The sequence below is a fragment of the Myotis brandtii genome, unplaced genomic scaffold, assembly GCF_000412655.1.
Source record: "Myotis brandtii unplaced genomic scaffold, ASM41265v1 scaffold569, whole genome shotgun sequence".
In the NCBI taxonomy this organism is placed as follows: domain Eukaryota; kingdom Metazoa; phylum Chordata; class Mammalia; order Chiroptera; family Vespertilionidae; genus Myotis; species Myotis brandtii.
In genome coordinates, this window is record NW_005370127.1 from 1,373,696 (window position 1) to 1,396,261 (window position 22,566).

At 36.7% G+C, this 22,566-nt stretch overlaps 1 protein-coding gene across 2 annotated transcripts in view; it reads right to left on the minus strand.

Moving 5' to 3' along the window:
- Positions 1-22,566, minus strand: part of VWA8 (von Willebrand factor A domain containing 8) — a 389,233-nt gene that overhangs the window by 189,269 nt on the left and 177,398 nt on the right. For both annotated transcript variants that reach the window (XM_014549735.1, XM_005878642.2), the window contains exons 22-23: positions 3,153-3,228; positions 1,124-1,259 (exon numbers count right to left, since the gene is read on the minus strand). In XM_014549735.1, the coding sequence (XP_014405221.1) occupies positions 1,124-1,259; positions 3,153-3,228 (212 nt within the window). The remainder of the gene's footprint in view (positions 1-1,123; positions 1,260-3,152; positions 3,229-22,566) is intronic.

Consider the following 22,566-nt stretch of genomic DNA (forward strand, 5'->3'; position numbering starts at 1 on the left):
CCAGGATATAATATCACTCTTAAACTACAATTTGTTTCAGCAATTCTTTCTTGCTTTCCATTTCACTGTCCTCATAATGCCTCTAAAAAGGGCAGGCAGAATTCTAATCCTGAGAGTCTGAATAATCTTTCTTGGAGATAGTATTCAGGCTGTCTGATTCAAATTCTCATTTTCCCCATAAATTCATTGTGAAACTGAAATGTTAGAATAGTTTTATTAGTGCTGAGTTTCCCGGGCTCAGACACAGAAATTTTGTAATGACAATGCCCAAGAAGAACATCTCTGTGGTGATGCACTTGTACATTTTTAATAAGGTTGTGTTTTTTTTTAATATGTTCTCTGTGAATATTGAAAATTTTAGTTTTCAGTCACAACTTGTTTGGTTACTTCTATTGGTTATATATTTTCAATGGCTAGTTATAGATTGTGAAGTCTTTTCATGATACAAAATTTTTAAATTATAAACTAGAAAATGTTCTCACATTGCATTAGACAAACTTAACTTTTCTTTGCAGGTTAAACAGACTGATTAGATTCATCTACCTACATTTCCTCTAACAACAGGAATAAAGTAAGTAAATAAAAGAAAGAAGATAATCTAAAACAGAGGATAACTTCTTCCTGTGGCAGGTGTGTATGTGTCTATAATATACCTGTGTATACACACACATCTATTCAAACACAAATGTGATAAATATATATAAAATAAAATACCCAGAAATTTTTATAATTATATTAAGATAATAAAGACATTAATTTTAATAGTGTAATAGAAACATGCTAGAGCTTTCAAAAATTCCAAGTAACAATAAAAGAAAATATATCGCATAGTAATTGAGAGATGAATATAGTAAGGATTATATATTGGTAATTTCAGAGTAGAAAAATTTGAAGTTGACCTGTCCTAAAACCACTATTGAAATTTTCAAAGATACACTCTGACTATAAAAAATGAAACTGAGAAAGCTAAGTTCAGACATTTGATTTTTGTAAATGACTGTCAGTAAAGACAACTTGAACTTAGACTTGTTACTTGGAGATAAGGGGCCAGCAAAGGGTGTGATTGGATACCAGGGAGTAAAAGTTGCATATACTGACGGAAGAGTTGCTTTTTTATACTCACTTGCAACGATGCGTCTTCCATCTGCTAGAATCATTTCTCCATTTTCTACTAGAGTTTTTAAAATACAGGTGACATTTGTTGGGGCCTTGTCAGCCTCATCTACTACCAGAACATGACCCAACTTTACTGCTTTAACCTTTGAAGACAGAACATTTACCATAAACAAAAATGAAAGCAAACATTGAAAATTTCATCATTCAGTGCTTGGGATTTATAATAGCTGGTTAAGTTATGCATATACAGTCACAAAGAAAGTTTGTAGCAGAGCAGGAAACAAAATTTATGGATCTCCACAAAAAGCTTCTCATAGTTACTAAATTGCTAGCTCTACAGTAATTTATTTCCCTTTAGCAGTATAAGTATTCCTATGTTGGTGATGTCCACAACATATTACACACCAGACTAGGGGAGATTTAAAACAAGTATGACAAATAGAGAAATTAAAGTGTCATGGGGGTGGAGTGAGACATTACAACAAATGGTGGATTTCAGAACATTGCATTTGTTATGGCTCTGAAAGAGTATACAATTTTTACAGATCAGAATGGATTGTGAAGAGGTGGGTATTCAAGATAAAAGGTATCAATGGTCAAACTCAAGAAATCCTGAAGTATTCTGAGGGAAGAGTGAATAAGAATAGTCTATCTTGTCTGAAGCAGAGGTTAAATGTAAGAAAAGAGAATAGGGTCTGAAAGGGTAGATCAGGTCTCTACTACGAAAAAACATGTACTTTTCCTCACTAAGTAATGGGATGTAACTAAGATATATGAGTTCAGAAAATATCGGAATGGAGCTGGGAGCTATACTTTAGGACATTTAATCGGTCAGCAATAGGCAGAATCGACCAAAGGGGGATTAGCATAATTACTTGGTCCAAAAATGGTTTGGCACCTGATTTTAGAGAGAAAGTGGGGAAAATGGAAATAAAAAGCATTAGATGATCTCAAGAGTTTTTCAGAGGTATAATCTATAGTCTTGGCAACTGATTAGATGGGGAGAGGAGAAAGGAAAAAAATAAGAAAAACTCATAGGTCTTAGGTGATTGACTGAATGGTAACATTATGAAAAGAAAGGTAGAAGCTATGAAAACTCTTTAAAACATTTTTAGAGAATGGATAGGAAGAGACACTCAATGAATTTAACTGTAAACCCAAAGATTACATTTTTAAATAATAAGAAATATCTCATAACATAAAATGGGCCAAATCATAAATTTTTCTCATTACATAGTTTTGGCAAATAAATGTAAGGAAATACAGATTGTGAAGTAAGTGATTTCTTCTACCACAGATATTTTATTCCACATTCTTAAAAAACTGATACTTTTCTTTTTAATATCAGGGTAAAATTAAACTGAATTTAAAAAGAAGATAACTCATCAGCTTCTACCCCCAACCTCAGCCTTCACTTCTCTGTTCAGGGAAAGTCAGGCCCACACTGGGAGAATTCAGACAGGAGTTCCTAAAGTCTCCAGTCATTGGGGTCTGGATCACACAGATTCTCATGATGGCTTATTGTGACACTGATGCAAAGGCATTATCTACTCAGAGGGGTAGGCCAGGCAGGACAGGATTTCTTTGAGGCCTTATGTGAGAAGCTGAGGAATAGCTCTTTCCAGTTGCCTAAAACATTTGGTTAATATCCTACTTATTAAAATCATTTTTAAAAGCATTCCAGAAGCATTATCTAATTTCAAACTCTACACATTTGAGGAGAAAAAAAAACACAGAAAACTTTTTTCTTTTTTAAATTCTGGAATGGAAAAGAAATCATTAGAGGATTTCAATCATTCCCTAAATCTCTCACTCTGGAGAGAGAACAGAGTAAGAAACCATGTTATTTCCCCCAAATAATTTACAATTAAACATCCACTCCCCACATGACGTCAATGAGTGCTTTCCAGTTAAGACTGAAATATATTGGAATCTATGGGAGATTCCATACTCCCCTTACTCAAAGGCTGAAATACAACTACCATTAAAAAAAACAAACACACAGCAGAGAATATTCATATAATTGGATTACTAACCAAAGGTGAGTCTTCATACACAATAAGTCCATCTTTAACAGAAGGCTGAAGAGTAAGGCTTTGTACCGTGGTGTCCCTAAAGTGAAACCAACACAATTTATAGTTAGTCAGGAAATACACTGACATTTGATCATGAATAAATATAGAACACAAGAACACTTCCTATTTTCTTTTTCTTCATTATCCTGTCTTTCACCAAATAAATAAAAATAGCAGATGGAATTCTATTCAGCAACAGTATTTTGTAGATGTAAATATAAATTATAAGGATTTGGAAATTAATCCAGGTTTATAAATTATCCAAGTTCTTCACTTCTCTTTTTACTTCCAGATAAAAAAATTGATCACTTCTCTTTCCTTGTGACCATTTCACTCCTCAAAATCACCACCTGATAGTGAAGAAGAGAAATTAAAAATATATATTTGTATGATATATACTAGGGGTGGGCAACCCCTGGCATGCGTGCCAAACATGGCACGCCAGTAACTTTTGCTGGCACTCGAAACCCTCTCTTATAATCTTCCATTTACAATTTTTTTCTTAATATCGACTTTTTTATTTTTCAGATAAATTCAGTGTAGGTGCATCTTAGATAATTTTACATAACAAGTTATCTTAAAGACCATAGACATGGATTGACGAGAGAGGGGAAGAGCAATTTCTATGCCTCTGCCTTAACTCTCCCTGCCTTCCTAGATCTGACCAGTGTTTTTGTTTCATACACATATGCTTGTGAATCTTTGTTCTCAGTGATGAATTTTGTTAAGTCTCGTAATAGGAGTAGCCTGACGGATGAAAGTAGTAGCTTGTGCATATCTCTGAAGGTCACGAAATATAAACCTGATGTAAAATCTCTGTCATCAGTGATGCAGCAGCAAAAGTCCCACTGATAATATCAAACGAAGTCATAAAGTTTTCTGTCGGACTATCAGTGTACATGTATACATTAAAAAATAAATGTATTTTTCATCATCATATACTATGTTTTTGTCGCTCGAATGAATTTTATTATTTCTTCAAGGTTCTTCACATACGTACACCTTAAGAGATATCAAGTAGGCGTAACATGTTCTCAAAAAATTAGAGTTGGCATGCAGAAGAATTTTGAGTCAGAGATTTTGTTGGTTTTGGCACGCACTCACAAAAAGGTTGCCCACCCCTGATATATACATTATAAATATTATTTTAAAATAACTTTGATGGTGAGTTTGGTGATGACTGGAATGTTGACATGCCAATTAAAGCAAGTCTATGAATTACGTCTGGGCCTGGCCCAATCTGCCATCATTAGGCAAAAGCCAGAATACTTCACCTCACTCCAGGACCCAAGGGATTTTAAACACATCTGCTGTGATCACGGCAATTAATTTTATTTTCTTAAATTTACCTGTTCCTCTTTTCCTGACTCCTCCTTTTAGATATTCAGAAGTATTAATAGTAAGCTGTCTTGATGCTATGTACTCCTCACTGAGGAAATATGTTCACTCCACCCATGATTATTCTTGTAAAAAATGTGTTCATAAGCTGCAGTTGATAGATAGATCCAGACATTTTTAAGGGAATCAATTTTATATCTTCACATTTTATGTATGCTCTATCTTAAAAAAATTATCCTACAGCCATCTTGATCACATCATACAGAGAATTCAATTACTTTTAAATGTAACTCCTTTCTTTACAAGACTTCAAAGTGGTTTTTTCAAACTACCCTACCACTTATTCGAAGTAAAATGTACAGTTACAATGGTGTTGTTTTGAGTACCTACTATGTGTAAGACACTACTTGGAATGGGAACTTCAGACTTTAGTGCTAAAACATACTTTTGAAACTTCTACCCAAATTCCAGATTTTACTATAATTTATCAAAATTATAAAATGTCTATCCATTAGAAAAAAATATATGAAAATCACAAACAAAGCAAACTTCATATATAAGTCAAATTTTTTTTTTTTTGCTTTAGCAAAATATAGTTAATCAAAATCAGTCCACTGCTTTGAGAGCCAGTAGAGAGGAGGTGAAAAGAGGACTTGAAAATCAGAGCAATCAGGATTTAAATTCTGGTTCTTGCCAATTATTGTCATATGATCTTGGGTTAAGTAATAACATCCACCCAGGAGGCTCACTGACGGCACTTGGAAAGCATCTAGCACAGCATATGGCAGGTAAAAAGTGCACTTACCAGTATATGTCAGCTTTAACTATTTCCTGTTATCATTATTGCTGCTCTTATGACTGAAAGTTACTTGCCTGTCTAACTTCTACTTGATCTTCAAGTTCTTAACGTAGACAGTACTTACAGAGAATCCCCTCACTGACCCTTTTCAGGCCAGGTTAGGTAGCTTTGCTGTCTATTCCTCCTGAGCCCTGGATCTCTCCCTGTTTTAGCCCTTAACAACTTATAGTGTAGCTGCTTATTTTAATATCTGTCTTTCTACACAGATGGTAAGATTTAAGAATGTAGACCCTCTACCTTGATCTACCTTGTCCCTCATCCTGTCCCCAGCATCTAATGGATGTCTGGCTCACAGGAAGAATTTAATAAGTATTTATTGAATAAATGAATGCATGAATGAAATGAACAAAAATGCTAAAAGTTGAAAAATCAACCATAGCTTGATTGTACAACATACAGTATATGAACTTTCAAATTTATTGGATCATGGAACACTTTTTAAAAAATAGAGAATCTGAAACTACAGAACCCATTTTCATAAATGTTTAGTTTGATTAAGGCTGATTCTTTTAGAGGTAAGGAACCCTCCTTATTCATTTATAAGTGTGTATTAGAAAGTACAGTCATGTTGAGAAGTACATTTAGGGTTCACTAGTCAAGGGACTAAGAGGCAGAATTTTTATGTCTGTCATAGACTCCAACTGAGTTAAATTCCACTTATTATTGTAGCAGGAAACTTTGGGCATGAGCAGGGATGCTGGCAGTATAACTACTGACATTAAGAATTTCTAGACTACTTGCCCTATTTGCACCTAACTTGAAAGGCTTCTCCCTCTAACTTGACCAAATGGTGACTGACTTCTTTAGTTAATTCCCCGGCAGTCTAGCATGCTGCCATACCTGACCCCTATTCCAAGCTCACAACCCATGATCCAGGCTCTCATGGAGCTAGTCCTATGATTTACTGCTTCCGAGGATCCTAGCACTACACTTTACAAAGCATCTATTATTATTCTTTAAACTTCACTAAAATTCAAATTTAAATGTGTCTAAAAGAAAGCCTTGGGTGATGTTAAGGAAGGTGAAAATAACTTGTGGCAATTTATTGGCGCTTATTAACTTTTAGTATGAATAAAATAATTCTTATGCAATATAGTAATATATAGTCGTATATTCATTTTCTGTATTCCTAGGTCTTACTGTAGGACATACTTTATGCTATCTTCTGCTAAAAATTAATTTTTAGAGTTAAAAAACAACCAAGAACAGGATTTAATTAACCTTACTTAAATTCACTATTGATATTCTAGCAATACAGAAGGGGGTAGGTGAGGAATAGAAAATGATGTGTTCACACGGATTTATATAGCAATATAGTGAATTTCTCACTTCAGCTGTCACATATTTAATAAGCAACAACATAACACATTCCAGCACCAAAATGGAAAAGGAACTCATATCATTGGTGGTAGAAAGGAAATTTAGTTACCTTAAGAATGCTTCATAGCAGATTAATAATAGGAAATTCAAGCTGAATTCCAACTTTAAAAAGGCAAATAAAATTGCTCTATAACACATTGATACTGATATCATGCTATCTGTCAAAATAGATTTCTGAAAAGACTTCTGCCCAGAAATCAAAACCACAAGCACAAACCAGATGACTTCCAAAAGGGACTATAAATGAGGATAAATACAAATGGGAATTTATAAAAGTGATTTTTGTCCTGTTCTTGGTCCTTTTGTCTTATACATGAAAAGAAAAGCAAAGGCTAGTAAAATGCATAAAATGAAAATTAATTTTAAAAAGTAGGCTAAGTTTGCACCTCCCTGGAGACTCAAGAGCTAGTGCACCCTGTGGATAGCATCAGACCATACCAGATTACAACTCCATACATCCATAAACAACACACTCAAGGGGCAGACTCAGTGAGCACCAAAGCTCCACTGAAGCAAGTCCTGCTCCATAGGGGTATCTCCTGCACAGCAGCTCTCCCACTGTAGCCGCAGCTGGTCCTCACAGCAATTGACCTGTAGGTCAATTCCTCCCAGTGACACCAACAGCAATCAAGACTCAACCACAACAAGATTGTGCACACAGTCCACAAAGGGGTGCACCTACTGTGCCCAGCTCAGGGAACTGGGGAGGCTAAGCGACTGGGCCCTATAGGACACTTACTATACAAGGCCACTCTACCTACTCCAGGAGATAAAGCAGCTCTACCCAATACAGGGAAGCAGCCAAAATGCGAAGATAAAGAAACAGGTCACAATGAAAGAAATGGAAGAAAGCTAACTACTGGATACAGAGTTCAAAACCACGGTTATAAGGTTACTCAAGAATCTTCATGAAATCTACAAGGAACTTAGTGAGACTTTCAAAGATCTTAGAATGCCAAATACATGGAAAAAGATCAGTCAGAAATTAAGGATACACTGACTGAAACAAAAAATAACATTAAGGAATTCAACAGAATAGAGGATTCCAAGAATAAAATCAATGATTTGAAATATGAAAAAGGAAAAAACAGTCAGAAGAGAAAAAAAAAAGAATCCAAAAATATGAAGATAATGTAAAGAGCCTCAGGGACAATTTCAAGTGTACCAACATTCTCATTATGGGGGTGTCAGAAGAAGAGAGGAGCAAGATATTGAAAACCTATTTGAACAAATAATGACAGAAAACTTGCCCTACCTGGTGAGAGAAATGGACTTATAAGTCCAAGAAGCACAGAGAGTCCCAAACAAGAGGAATCCAAAGAGGACCACACCAAGACACATCATAATTAAAATGCCAAGAGCTAAAGATAAAGAGAGAATCTTAAAAGCAGCAAGAGAAAACCAGTTAGTTACCTGCAAGGGAGCGCCCCTATGACTGTCAGCTGATTTCTCAACAGAAACTATGCAGGCCAGAAGAGAGTGACAAGAAATATTCAAAGTGATGAATAGCAAGGATCTACAACCAAGATTACTGTAGCCAGCAAAGCTATCATCTAGAATTGAAGGTCAGATAAAGATTTTCCCAGACAAGAAAAAGCTAAGGGAGTTCATCAGCACCAAACCAGTACTACATGAAATATTGAAGGGTATTTTTTAAGAAGAGGAAGAAGAAGAAAAAGATAAAACATATGAACAATAAAATGGCAATAAATCCATATCAATAATTGAATCTAAAAATCAAAATAAATGAATAAGAAATCTAAGAAACAGAATAAACTGGTGAATAAAATAGAATCAGAGGCATGGAAATGGAACAGACTAAAAATTCTCAGAGGGAAGGGGAGTAGAAGGGGCAGGAAGAGATTTAACAAAGATCTTATATGCATATATGCATTACCTATGGACAGAGACAATAGGATGACGAAGGCCTGGGGTGGGGCGGGAACTGGGTGGAGAGGGGAAATGGGGGGAAAAAAGAAGGACATCTGTAATACTTGCAACAATAAAGATTTTAAAATAAATAAATAAATAAATAACTGACAAAAGGAAAAAAAAGTAGGCTGACTTATATTTCAGTAAGTTTCTCTGAATATGTAAGAATAGAAACAGTCTACTATCTTCAGCATGGTACTTAACACAGGAAGAAAGATTGTTTTACAGATATCCTACAACATTATAAACTTCCACTTTGTAAGTTATACGGTGACCACTGTTGTCACAGGTAGCATAGTGACTCAAAGACTGATTCTTTTTCAGAGTATCTGATTGCAATTATTGCTCTGTATTTATGGGCATCATGGATCAAAAGAAATTAATTTTCCACACAAATAAGTAATAACCCTAGGAGAACATTTTATTTGTTACAATTTCCATTCTATTATGATTTGTTTCTCCCAGGAACAGCTTTGAAATATAAGCTTATAAAAGTTTAAATAGAGTCAACAATTTCAACACTACTAGGAGAAGAAAAGTTAAAGCACATCTAGTCACATTTCCTCAGTCTGAGGTTTAACAAAGATATGGCTTCTCAATACATAACAGTTACCAGTATACTTAATGAACTAATTAAATGTTCCTGCTGACATTTATGTTAGCACCAATTGTTCTCACTTCTTACAAACTGAAGCTGTGTATCAATTAAACCCTGTGTTAATAAAGGGGCTACTCAATGAAATATGGTGCTAAACTTTAGTCTTCTTTAAATCTGTGACTTTAAAGTTTTTTTTAAATAGGAGTAATTAATGTTTCAATAGTAATTTTAAATTATTCCAGAAGCAATAAAAGTAATTAGATTGTATAAGGACCAGGTTTTTTGTTCGGTTGGTTTTTTTAAAGTCAAAAGAAACAAAGAAAATTGGCTTTTAGAGAGCAAGCACCATCTGTCCTGACATGGTGCTTGTGAAGGTACAGTAAGCTAATATCCTCTAATTTACTGAGGTGCAAGAGATCTCAACACAGTGATGTTTATTTTGAGGATGATATCTTAGTGAGTAGTATTTTAATTGGTTTATAGTTAACTTTCTTTTAGAAAAATGATAGTTAAACACAAGAGTGAAGGAAGAAATAGACACAGAGTTTCAAATAGCTGACAAGAATCTTATCTAACTTTATAGTTCATTAAATAAATATGGCTATAGCCAGAGTCCACTCATTAATACAAGCCAAACATGAGAAAGAAAAGATATGATATGGCATATTGGAGGCATTTAACAAATTAAGAATTAATCTATATTTACAAACATTCTGGGCTATCTACTGAATAGCGGTAGCATACCACCTTCCTACCCTTGTGTATAAAAGGCAAATTTCTTTCACCATGTTGGGAAAGAAACTTCCCAGGCCCTCAAAGAGAGACAATAGTGCTGCCATCCAATACAAAAAGAGAAAGAGTAAGCTATAATTACTGCAGTGATAATGAAAAACCAGCAATGGCCTAAATCTGAATCCGTCTAGTTTGGTCAATCACTTAACCTCTGAAAGCCCAAGATTACTCATCTCTACATAGGGAATTAAAACAAAATATATGAGGGAATACAGTAGAGTAAAAGGTAAGGAAGATAAAAGTGGAGAGAGAAATAGTATTATAATGTGTGTTTTGAGAGAAAAGTCCTTTTAGTGAGGTAAAATATAATTTCTATCAAAGTGAATGAAAAGTCTCTACCTCTTCAAATAGTTGTTTTAGAGAACAAATAGTTTATGTAGTAGTCAATCACTCATCACTAACATGTCCAGATGGAGAAAATCCTAACAAACCATAAAAGGAAGGAAGACAATCTTTATTAATAAACGCCTAATATGCTAATTAGACCGGACAGCCAAACGACCTTCCGGACGTCATTCCGGACAAAGATGCGGTGGAGGCAGAGGTAGAGGCGGTTAGGGGCGATCAGGCAGGCAGGCAGGCAGAGTGGTTAGGGGTGATCAGGCAGGCAGGCAGGCAAGTGGTTAGGGGCAATGAGGCAGGCAGGTGAGTGGTTAGGGGTGATGAAACAGGCAGGCAAAGTGGTTAGGCTGTGATCAGGCAAGCAGGCAGGCCAGCGGTTAAGATCCAGCAGTCCCAGATTGCGAGAGGGATGTCCCCCGAGGGGCCCTGGATTGTGAGAGGGTGCAGGCTGGGCTGAGGAACTCCCCCCCCCCCCCCCCGTGCACTAATTTCATGCACCGGGCCTCCACTGGGGGATATTTGTGAATGCAAGTCTACTGTGATACAACACTTTGCATTTCAGAGGTAGGTTCTTGCTGGGAAGAGCAGGGGAAAAATAGCCACAGCAAAACAATCATCTGATGGAAGCTAAACATTTCAAAATATGCTCTGTTTTCAAAATCTGCTTACCCTTCCACTACATCTTCTAGCACTATATTGACACAATTTTAAAAAGTCCTCATATTCAAAGCCACGTGATAATCAAGTCTTCTAACAAACTCTGAAAGTTTTGTAAGTTGTCTAGCATTTAAAAAGAAAGTAAGTCTACTGAAACAGTACATTGAGAAATTGGAACTGCCCGGCTGGTGTGACTCAGTTGGTTGAGTATCATCCCATGCACCAGGAGGTCGCCAGTTCAATTCCTGGTCAGGGCACATGCCCCTGTTGCAGGCTCAATCCTCAGTAGGTGTTGTGCAGGAGGCAGCCAAAGATGTTTCTCATAGTTGTTTCTATCTCCTCCCCCTCCCATTTCCTGTCTCTGAAATTAATAAAAATATATTTTAAAAAAGAGAAGAGCCCTAACCGGTTTGGCTCAGTGGATAGAGCGTTGGCCTGTGGACTGAAGGGTCCCAGGTTCGATTCCAGTCAAGGGCATGTACCTTGGTTGCTAGTATTAAAAAGTCAGAAAGGTATGGAATCAATGAGTTATTAAAAAACACACACAATTAAGCTAAGCACCGAAATTACTACAACAGAAAAAAAAAATATATATATATATATAAAGAGAGAAGAAAGTGTTTCTATTAACTTTACTCTTAAAACTAACTTTCTAGCCTGGTAAATTTTAGGAACTCAAAATGACCTAATTTCTTTGTACATACTTCATTTATCCTCTTCCAGATAAAAATGAAAGTGCCCAAACTCTTTGTTTTTCTTTTCCCTGTCATTAAAAAATACATTTTCTAATCAGTTTTTTAAAAGGAATAGAAAAATGAAATGCAGATTAAAATACAATTGAATGAATGTGCAAAGATGCACACACAAGATGAAATCACAATGTGAGGCTGGTGAATACTGTATCCACTAGATAAATCTTTTTTTAAAAAAAAAATACATTTTATTGATTTTTTACAGAGAGGAAGGGAGAGGGATAGAGAGTTAGAAACATCGATGAGAGAGAAACATCGATCAGCCGCCTCCTGCACACCCCCTACTGGGGATGTGCCTGCAACCAAGGTACATGCCCTTGACCGGAATCGAACCTGGGACCGCAGGCCGACGGTCTATCCACTGAGCCAAACCAGTAAGGGCTCCACTAGATAAATCTTTATCAGAAATAATATAGTACCTAGTAATTTATGTATTTTTTAAAAGACTCACCACTTGGGTAACAACATAAAAGTGTTACAAAGAGTCAAAATTTAATAAGTGACCAATTTTATAATATCAGGACATTCCAGAATCACTCATTCAACAAATATTTATTGAACACCTACTAATGGGCACCGCTTTAGATGTTGAAGAAGTGTCTGTGAACAAAAGAGGTAAAAAATTCCTTTCCTTGATGAACTTAGATCAGTGGTTTTCAACTGGTGTGACACAAGAATTTTAAAAAATGCAATACCTGACTATTTAGTCAGAGGCACTGACCTCTTTTCCCTTAGATTGTCAAATAAAAAAATGACAACAGCCAACACAACAACAGCCATCTGGTGTGACTGAATCAAAATTATACCTATTTTTTTTGTCAGACCAGCAAAAAAGATATATTTTTGGTGTGCTGCCAAATTTTAGAAATTAGATTATGTATGCTGTAAGACGAAAAAGGTTGAAAATCGCTGACTTATATTTATATCATATTTAAGTGGACTTACTAATTGTACTATACTAATAATGTACTACCTTTGATACAGTATGAACTAGATCTTGCATAAGATTAACTACAGGCAACTCAAATAAATAAAGTTAAAATAAGTACTTTTGATCACCAACACATGATAAACTAGCCCGCTGCTATTTAAGTCCACCAGAAGAGGCATCTCCATAAAGATGGCGAGGCATGTCTCTTTTGGTTAATAACCCCAAAAACATTTTTCACATAAACTTACTGTATAATTTGCATTTTGTAAACCTCATAAAATTATTTGGTACATTATAACCTGTGAATTATTTTATCCTCATTTCTGGTTATTCATCAACTAGAAAAAATTCCCAATGCTCCCATTTTAAATGTATCACACTTTAACTACTTGAGTCAAATAAAAAGTATGTAAATTATATTTGGAGAATTCTTAACTTAAAGAAAATCTATGTTTAAGGTTTCTGTAATTTACCTATTTTAAATTTTTATGAATGATTTTCTTAAAGGAAAACACCAGTATATCATAAAAAAATAATATATATTGCCTTTAGCAGCAGAAGTTAAATAGTTTCTTTCAACTCCGGCCTATTTTCCAGTGTCATTGTAATGGTAGAGGAGAAGGAACAAATACAATTAAGGAATTAGAGGGCAGAGGGCAGAAACTGCCCTGAAAGCACATCACTTTGTCATCTTTGTTTTATCTTAAAGTTTGGTGGAGATTTTGACTGCTATTCCATAATATACCCAGTTGTTTCCATACAAAAATGTTTAAGTCACCACTAGGAAAACAGCAACAAGGAACTGCTATCCTAAGCCAACCCCTCTGGAAACTGGGTGGAGCTGAAGACAGCTGATGCTGCAGAGCAAATTCAACATCTGGCTGCCTTTCTCTTCTGGTATCTATCACTTTTCTTGAACCCAAAATTAAATAAATGAGTGGTTTAAGATGGCAGTTATCCTTTTCATTGCTTTATGCACTATGTCAGGATAAGCACTGGAGAGCCACCAGAATGATGCTGAGAAGGCTGTATGCACAGCACTTTCCGCCTTGTACTTGTTGGGCACTTCTGCACCATTTAAAGATATCAAATAGCTATGTCATCTTGGGATTGAAAAGTTCACTCATCTCTTGGGCAATCTCTACTCTTTCAGGATGAATATGAGGGTGTGCTTCATTTGTCCTATCTGTCATTTGAGTGTACGTATTATTGCTATTTAAGTTTATTCAGAAAATCTCCAAAACCACAACAAAAAGAAAATAATTACTTAATTATAGATGAAAAAATTTTTAAAAGGCATTATTAGAGGCAAAAGACTAGAAATAGGCCACTGTCTATCAAGTGCTACTCAAATGTCAATCTACTCAGGGAGGATCTCTGGCCAACCTATTAAATATCTTAAACCCTATGCCTGTCCCCTTCCCTGCTTCATTTTTTCCCATAGGTATATTTAATATTATCCACCCCTCCCACCTTCCCTCTATCCCTCCCTCCCTCCTTCTCTCTCTCACCAGCAACTAGAATATACACATGAAGGCTGGGGGTAATCACTCATGCTTAGAAATCACTCATAACAGATGTTCAACCATGTTTGTTGAGAGGACACATTCTAGTCAGCTACCTCAGTTATGCACCCTGAGGCCTGCAAACTGAGTAGCTGGTCACTCCTTAAAGCACTTACATACCTGTTTGTACTTCTCTTAGAAAGTGTTTTCTTCCCTTCTCCTGCCTTTGCCTAACAAACTGTTAAGGCCCATTCCTAAAGGCTCAGTTCAAATGTGGCCTCCTCTTTGAAGCACTCCTTATTGCTCACTACTATCCTCCCAGTTGAAATAATTGTTCCATAAAAAGTACTTTACACTTAAGAAACATTTCAGTTATTCATATAACTGTCCCCTTACAAGGCATATCATCTATAGACAAGGGGATATCATCCTTTTTTTTAATGTGTCTAGTGCCTATTATCATGCTTCATGCCTTTTAGGTATGCAATAAATGTTTGCCCTAAGAATGAATGAATGCATGAGTATATTACTGCTAGAGGTAGAGCAGATTATTAAGCATAAAGTGTTATAATATGAATAATTCAGAGGTATGCTCTCAAGAAGCTCACACGACAGAGAGATACAAGACAATTAAATATTATTCATGTAAGAGCTATAATAGAAATAAAAACTAAGTTCAGAGGAGAAGGCAATTAATTCTGACTAAAGAGAACCAGGTCTCAATGTCTGAAAATGACTTTAACTGGCAGGGACGAGTAGAAGGTGCTTCAGGAAGAGGGAGAGACGAACACATAGAAATTTGGAGGTATAAGAGAAGCTGGGGACACGAGTATGTCTAGAATCTACATAGAGTGGAGGGGAGTGGACCTGGATAGGGTGAGGAGTCAGTGTACAGTTTTCTTAAATATCACACTCAACAGTCAGACTTTCCCTTCATGGAAATGAAGGACCAATAACCTATCCATTTCAGAGACAGGACTCTCTTACTGGATGTCTCAAAGATGGATAGGAGGGATGCATTAATTAATTTGTTTACTAAATGTGTATCGAACATTCACCGTACTCCAGACATCATGCTGGAAGGAGACAGCTCAAAGACAAATCCTTGCCCTTGAGGAGAGCTCACTGTCGGGAGGGGGAGACAGAGGTGGGAGCATGTAATTATGATAAAGAATGACATGTACAACAGCAGAGCCTGTTCTAGGCCAGGGGCTCTAAACATGCTATCAATAAAAGAGTTTTCTTTTGAGAAGATACATTCTAAAATATAGAAAAATAAAAACAAAAAATGAGCTAAAGATGAAAACAATACCTTAAAAACAGTTTTAGATTTTGTTAATAATACAAAAAACTTTTTATTCTCATTAAAAGGTAAAGAAGGCTTTTTGGAGAGAACAATGTGATTGATACACTTTGTGTGATTTAAAGGTCTAGTTCTAATTCAGTTTATTTTTATACTTGTCTTAATGACTATTATAGCTGAAAAGAGTTCACAAAGACATGTAGATCTAAACAGAATAAGCACAATACTCCACTCCCTATGGGTCAACATAAATTTCATTTAACAAACATACAAAGGTTTTTATTACAATTAGGCTTGGGAATTTCCATTTTTCAAAATGACAATCAGTGATTTTGTAAACTAATTGGAAAGTGCCACATTTTATATTTTGAACAAATGGGTCACTGAAACTCTTCCTTTATAAAAATTTTTAAACATGTTAGGAAATTGTATTTCAAATTGTTTTAGTATGCAGACATGAGACATTTTAGGGGTGTATAATCTATTTCTACATTTCATATTTCTGACACCAAATGTGTGGGTTTTCCACTCAGCAATTCTCTGATTCTCTGCAGACACCAATGACAATGGAGTGCCCTATGAGTCGATTCAATTCTCACACTAACTACCCAGTGGAGTTAGCGCACACCCGAGAGCACACCCACACAGATTTTGGGTTCATTCCCACAAAACCGCGCCCAGTTCAGATGCCAATTGCAAGCCCTGGGCTTCCTATACTTCTGATGGACTAGCTATAAATCAGGGGTTCCCATTACCCCCTTCTAGGTTCCATAATTTGCTAGAATAGCTTACAGAACTCAGAAAGGCATTTTACTTGTGAAGGCTGGTTTATTAGAAGGGCTACAACTCAGGAACAGCCCAATTTAAGAGCTGTGAGATATGGGGGGAAAGGAGGAACTAGCAGAGCTTCCAAAGCCTCTTTGGGTCGCCATCCTCCTAGCACCTCAACATGTTCACCAACCTGGTAGCTCTCCCAACTCCACTGTTTAGTATTTTTATGGAGGTAGGTGTGACTGAGTAAATCATTGGCCATTGCTGATTGACTTAATGTTCAGTGGTTCTCCTCGCTCCTTCCCTGAGGGGTGTGTGTGTGTGTGTGTGTGTGTGTAGGGGGGGATGGAGGTAGGGGTGGGGGGGGGGCTGAAAGTTCCAACCCTCTAATCACAAGGTTGGTTCCTCTGGCAGCCTGGCCCCATTCTGAAGCTACCTAGAAACCCTAGAGTCACCTTAGTAGAAAAATAAAGGACTTATCACTATAGAGATTCCATGGGTCTTAGAACTGGGAATGGAAATCAAATATTCTATCAAAAGACAGTCCTAAAACTCAGAAAATGGATGGCAAGAGTTTTAGAAGCTCTTGTGCCATGAATAGAGACAAAGGCAATATATATATTTTTTATTACATTATGATATCATAGGGTAACATACATTATTTTCAGCCTTAATAACTTAACAATTAAAACAGTTATAAATATCTTGATTTAAAAATGCTTTCTCCAGAGATTTATTTAAAGGAGTTATTTTCTCCTTTACTGCTAACACATGATCTTTACCTCAAAGAGTCAAATTAAAAATTTGTTTTTAATTTTTAAAATATCTGTGATATAGCATCTCTCTATAGCAGCCATTTAACACATAGAAGGATCAACAAAATGTGAACACGACTTTGTTAAAGACAAACGTGTAAGTTTGACAGACTTTTAAATGCAATGAGATTATAAGTGAGACTATGTAGTTAAAAGATTTTCACAGTCAGTTCCTATCTCATTACAAAATATTTCAGTAAGTCTGGCTTTAAGGGTCTTAAATTATTTCTATGCTATATCACACTGGAGATATCTTGCTTTGTGCAAGACTACTTTCTACTTCCTTATGGCAATGCTTTGTTTTGAATACTTAAGTATTAGTAACATTATTCAGGTAAGACAGCAGCAGAATTATTAAGTCCTTGGTGGAAAATGATATCCAATTATATACACTGTCACTGAGAGTTGTTAAAAAAATCACATTCAGAATGTGTGTCTGTACGTCTGTGTTCTGATATAAAGTCACCTTTGTTATTACAGATTGGAAAGCCTGCAGCGCTACCCCTGCTTTATTCCATTTCCTCAGCTGCAGGTTCAGCTCTGCTCAGTTCCTGATTTCCATTCTAATTAGAGAATGAGATACATGACACATTGGTCATGCTCAAAGAGGTTATACATCTTACATTTAGGAATTTATGACAAGCCTCATATATGTCTGCCTTTTTTCCCTTCATTTCTTGATTATCACACCAATATTCCCACCAGTACCAGCATCCCTGGTAACACTGTTTCCCCAGGGTGAGATGCTAGCGAGGCCTGGTACCTTCGGTGTTGGCTGTCCTATTCTACACTGTCACTAGCCCAAGTTCTCACAACCCTCTAGTCACTGCAATCTGTAATCCTCTATGGATCCACCCTATACTGAGTCAATTCACCCACTGAGTCTCCAGAACAGACGAAGCTGCTAAAATGCCATAATGCCCTCCTGCAAATCCCACAATTACGAAGGTAGTAACTGTTGTCAAGCTTAATGTTTCTGAATTCTAGTCCCCAATTAGTTTCCCATTTACTTCCTATCACATTGCCCTTTAAAAATGTTTATACCGTTTCCATTAAGGCATTGATATTTTTCTGTTTATTGAATTATTTGTTTATTGCATATTTCCTCGTTACCATTAGAAAGGAAGCTTCTGTTTTCCTCACGGCCCCAGACAGATCTAGGGACTGCACTCAGTAGGTGTAGTGTAGTAGATGTTGTTGACGCCCATCCCCAGCTACTGCAGTGTTGACAACTGGAAGCTCAGCTGTACACTTCTCTAGAGAATTGCCCTCCACCAATGGGACTACCTCACCTAAAAGTGCCTGGGAGGTTAGAGATTCCCCCTTACCCATCTCCTAGGGGGAAGCCCTTAACCAATGACTCAATGATACGAGGGCAAAAAAGGCTATTGCTCTTGCTTCCAGGTGGGGTAACTGAGGGTGCCATTCTCCAGAGCTCCCTGTGAACAGGCTGAGGTCAAGCTTCAACTAAGACCTTTCCATAGCTTTATCCTGACTTCTTCACTTCCCTATGAGTTTCAACTAAAATCTCTCCCTCTAAAGTCACTGACACAAGCATTTCCATCTCTTGCTCTGCTTCTGAAGTACTTGACCTAGATATCTGTTGACTGTTTGGATGAATAAATGAAGTTAAATGTAGAAACAATTCTTAGACTTTTCAGCAATGCTTTTAATTCTTCTTGCACAGATAATACAGCTATATCTCAGTTAACAGAAATTACTTAAGAAGCTGTGAACCGGGCAATCCCATTAAGTACAAATCGACTTAGTGAATGTAAGCACCGCATGCCATCCCTTCTGCCCATGTTGTCACTGTTGCTCACACCTGAAGTCTGGCTACAGCAATATCTGCTTCACTTATGAGGAACAGAACTTTATAAACTCAACCAACTTTTAAAAAGATTTTAATGAATAAAAGGATTGTTTGGGCACTGGTCCAGGATACTTCTTCAGTCTATCCACTTACCTAAGGATTCTGTAAGAAACCTGCTGCTAATGCTAATTGGAGAGGGCCAGAGAGAGGAGAGCAAGGTTATGTGGTTGAGACATGCTGTGAAGCATATTAACATAATCTGACATTAAAACAATTGTAAGATTGATTTTAATTTCATTTTCATTACAACTAAGGACTTAAAAATCCATCTGCCCATCAGAATATCACTGACTTTATAGTGGAAGTTAGTGCGAAATAATAATTTTCTTAACAAAAATTTGCTTTACATGTTTAAAAAAAAACAAACCAAAGGACTGAATTGATAATAGTAATTTTATAAACTAAATTGATAATAGTGAATGATTTGAAAAAGGGAAGATGAGATTGGAGGTGGTGGTTAAAGGAAAATTTATTGTTATATATAGTGTTTTGTTTCTGCAAAAGGAAGAGTAGAATCAAATTTGAAAAAAAAATTAACAGCTTCTAAATCTGAGTAATAAATTTGAGTATGAGTTATATATTTTTATTTCCTTTTTTTGGATTTTTGACATTTTTCTTAATTAAAGAATATATAACATGAAAGTAATGTAGTTATTCTCTAACTGCAAGGGGTATAACAAAACTGAGAAAGAATCCACATTGTATGAGGGGGATTCACAAGCTTGTTTAATTTGTGACTTAAGAAATAAAAATGAAAAAGAATCCCATAGCATCTTCCTTGTTTCTAGTCTTCTCTTCTAAAACCACCTAGAGCATGCTACTTGCTGGTATCTCCTATTTCAGGAGTCTGTCTGTAGGCCTGACTCACCAACCTCTTTCACTCACATCGACTTGGTAGGTGCACTGAAAGAACCGAGGCAGTGTCAGCCTGGGAGGAGCATCATGTAAAAGACCACAGCAAGTACTTGGGTTTATGTTTTTGTTTATGTTTTTATGAGTTACAGAAAACAGAGCTATTACATTTACTGATAACACAACTCGTATGTTATATACAATTAAAAGTAAGTTTAATAATCTGGAGAAGTGGTCAAGAAAACAGAAAATAAAATTTAATAAGGCTATAACCATTGAAAAAAATGTAAAAATATGGACTAACTGGACAAGGGAAAGACCTCGGAGTCATGGTGGGCAAGGATTAGAAATATAATGCTAGAATTTTTAAAAACAGACTGAAATACAGAGTGTAAGAATTGGTTGACCAACAGTCTTACCACATGGCTAGGATTTAATGAGGTTCTGACTAAAGTACTATCAACATTAAAATTTCCTCTAAGATCAGGAATAAGATAAGGATGCCCACTGTCACCACTGTTATTCAACATAGTTCTGGAAGTCCTAGCCAGAGCAATCAGGCAAGAGAAAGAAATAAAAGGCGTCCAAATTGGGAATGAAGAAGCAAAAGTGGCACTTTTAGCAGATGCCAGGATTCTTTATATAGAAAACCCTAAAGACTCCACCAAAAATAATACAGAGACTTAATTGGATTTGGAGACCAAAAGAAGAATAAAATATTATTACAAACCTAAAGATATACATGGAAAACTTAGAGGCACAAGCATAATTTATTTAGTAAAACAGAGGCAGTGGCAGGCATTCTTAAAGGGAAAGCTACTGTCCAACTGCTGATAAAAATGTTTCTAAAATAGCCTTTTCAAATACATAATGGGCAAGAGGAGACAGAAGGAGTAGCCCAGAGGTGTTGTGGAGCAGCTGGCATGCCTCCAGTTCTCTATTGCTCTTACCAGTGCTAAGAATGTCTTAATGGCTCAATAATAATTTTTTCCAGGAGAGTTCAGAAAAGCTTTTAGTTTTTCTATTTTTTACTAATACATCTATTTGTCCTCTGGGACTTTATGAATTTCAAATTTTATACTGTCACATTCAGTTTTTGTCAGCCTGAGGAAAGATTTGTATGTTGAATTATGCTGTGCTTTTTAAAGCATGTCATCATTCATCCCAGATAATTGATCTGATGAGGGTCAATGTTATAGTTTTACACTTCATTATATCTCATTTGATTTCACAAAGAAAAATTATATAAAAATATGAAAGGGGAAAAGCTGGTGCTATAACAATAACAATCCACAATGCAATATTTTAAGCACCTTAGGGCAGTGGTCGGCAAACTGCAGCTCGCAAGCCACATGAGACTCTTTGGCCCCTTGAGTGTGGCCACAAAGTTTCAATAGCACTGTACGTGCGCGCCTGCACGTGGTATTTTGTGGAAGAGCCACACTCAAGGGGCCCCAGTTTGCCGACCACTGCCTTAGGGGTTTGAGTACTGGCATAATGAGAAACAGGTTATACATCCTATATAATAAAAGGCTAATATGCAAATTGTCCCCTTGACCGGGAGCTCGACCAGGAGTTTGACCAGGGGGCGGGGCCGGCCCCAGCCCCTCCCCTGACTGGCCCTGCCCCTGCTTGCCTCTCCCATTCCAACTGGGGATGGGGCTGGACAGTCAACCACCCGAGACTCCTCCCCCCGGCTGGCCTGGCCCAATTGGCCCAATGGGGGAGGACTGGCAGGAACCCAATCATGCACAAATTCATGCACCGGGCCTCTAGTATGTAGATAAGGCACTTGACTCAATTTAAAACAACCTCTAGGCAGGGAGGGGTGACCATAGGGGAGCTTGAGCTGGAAGGTCCAGATGGAATTAGCACGTATCAAGTCATTTCAACAAATACATATTGGGATTCCACTGTGCATTGGGAACCACACAAAGTACCTGCCTCACCCTCCACATGGTTAAGAAGGCTTCTAAAATTAGCCAGCTAAAACTATTTCAAATATGTCCTTTCTTTCCATTCTCACTGGCATTATACTTGTTCAGCCCCAACAATTTTATCTGGATTACTGCAATCACCTCCTAGTCCCCTCTGTGATTCAAGTCTCATCTGACTCTGAGCTACCCACAGACTATAGTCATAATGATCTTTCCTGCTTTAACTCCATCACATTGCATTCAAGATAAAATTCAACATCAGCAGGGCCCATGAATCCCAATTAGGCCCACATCTTCCTCTTACATCTATGCATATACATCCCATGATAAAGCAAGCTGACTCTCACTTCCTGGTGTTTAGATAGCCTATTTTCAGTAAGAATAATGCCCCTTTCTCTGTTCTACACTTAGAAAAGTCCTACTTGTCCTTTAAGATTATTTGAGTGCCACCTTCTCCAGGAACCTTCCACCACAACACATAAATACACTCAGAAGGTTCCCACAGAACCTGCATATACCTCTTTCATAACTGATATGCAACACTATATTATAAATGTTGACGTATTCTCACCCACTAGAAAACAAGCAAGCACCAATATCATCATCTATACATTATCAGTGTCTGAAATAGTAACTGGCAATCAATTGGAATCTAATACAAATTAGATGAATGAATCAATATATATCAAATAAACAAGACTCCTGCTCTCAAAAAGTTCCCTATGTTGGAAAGGCACA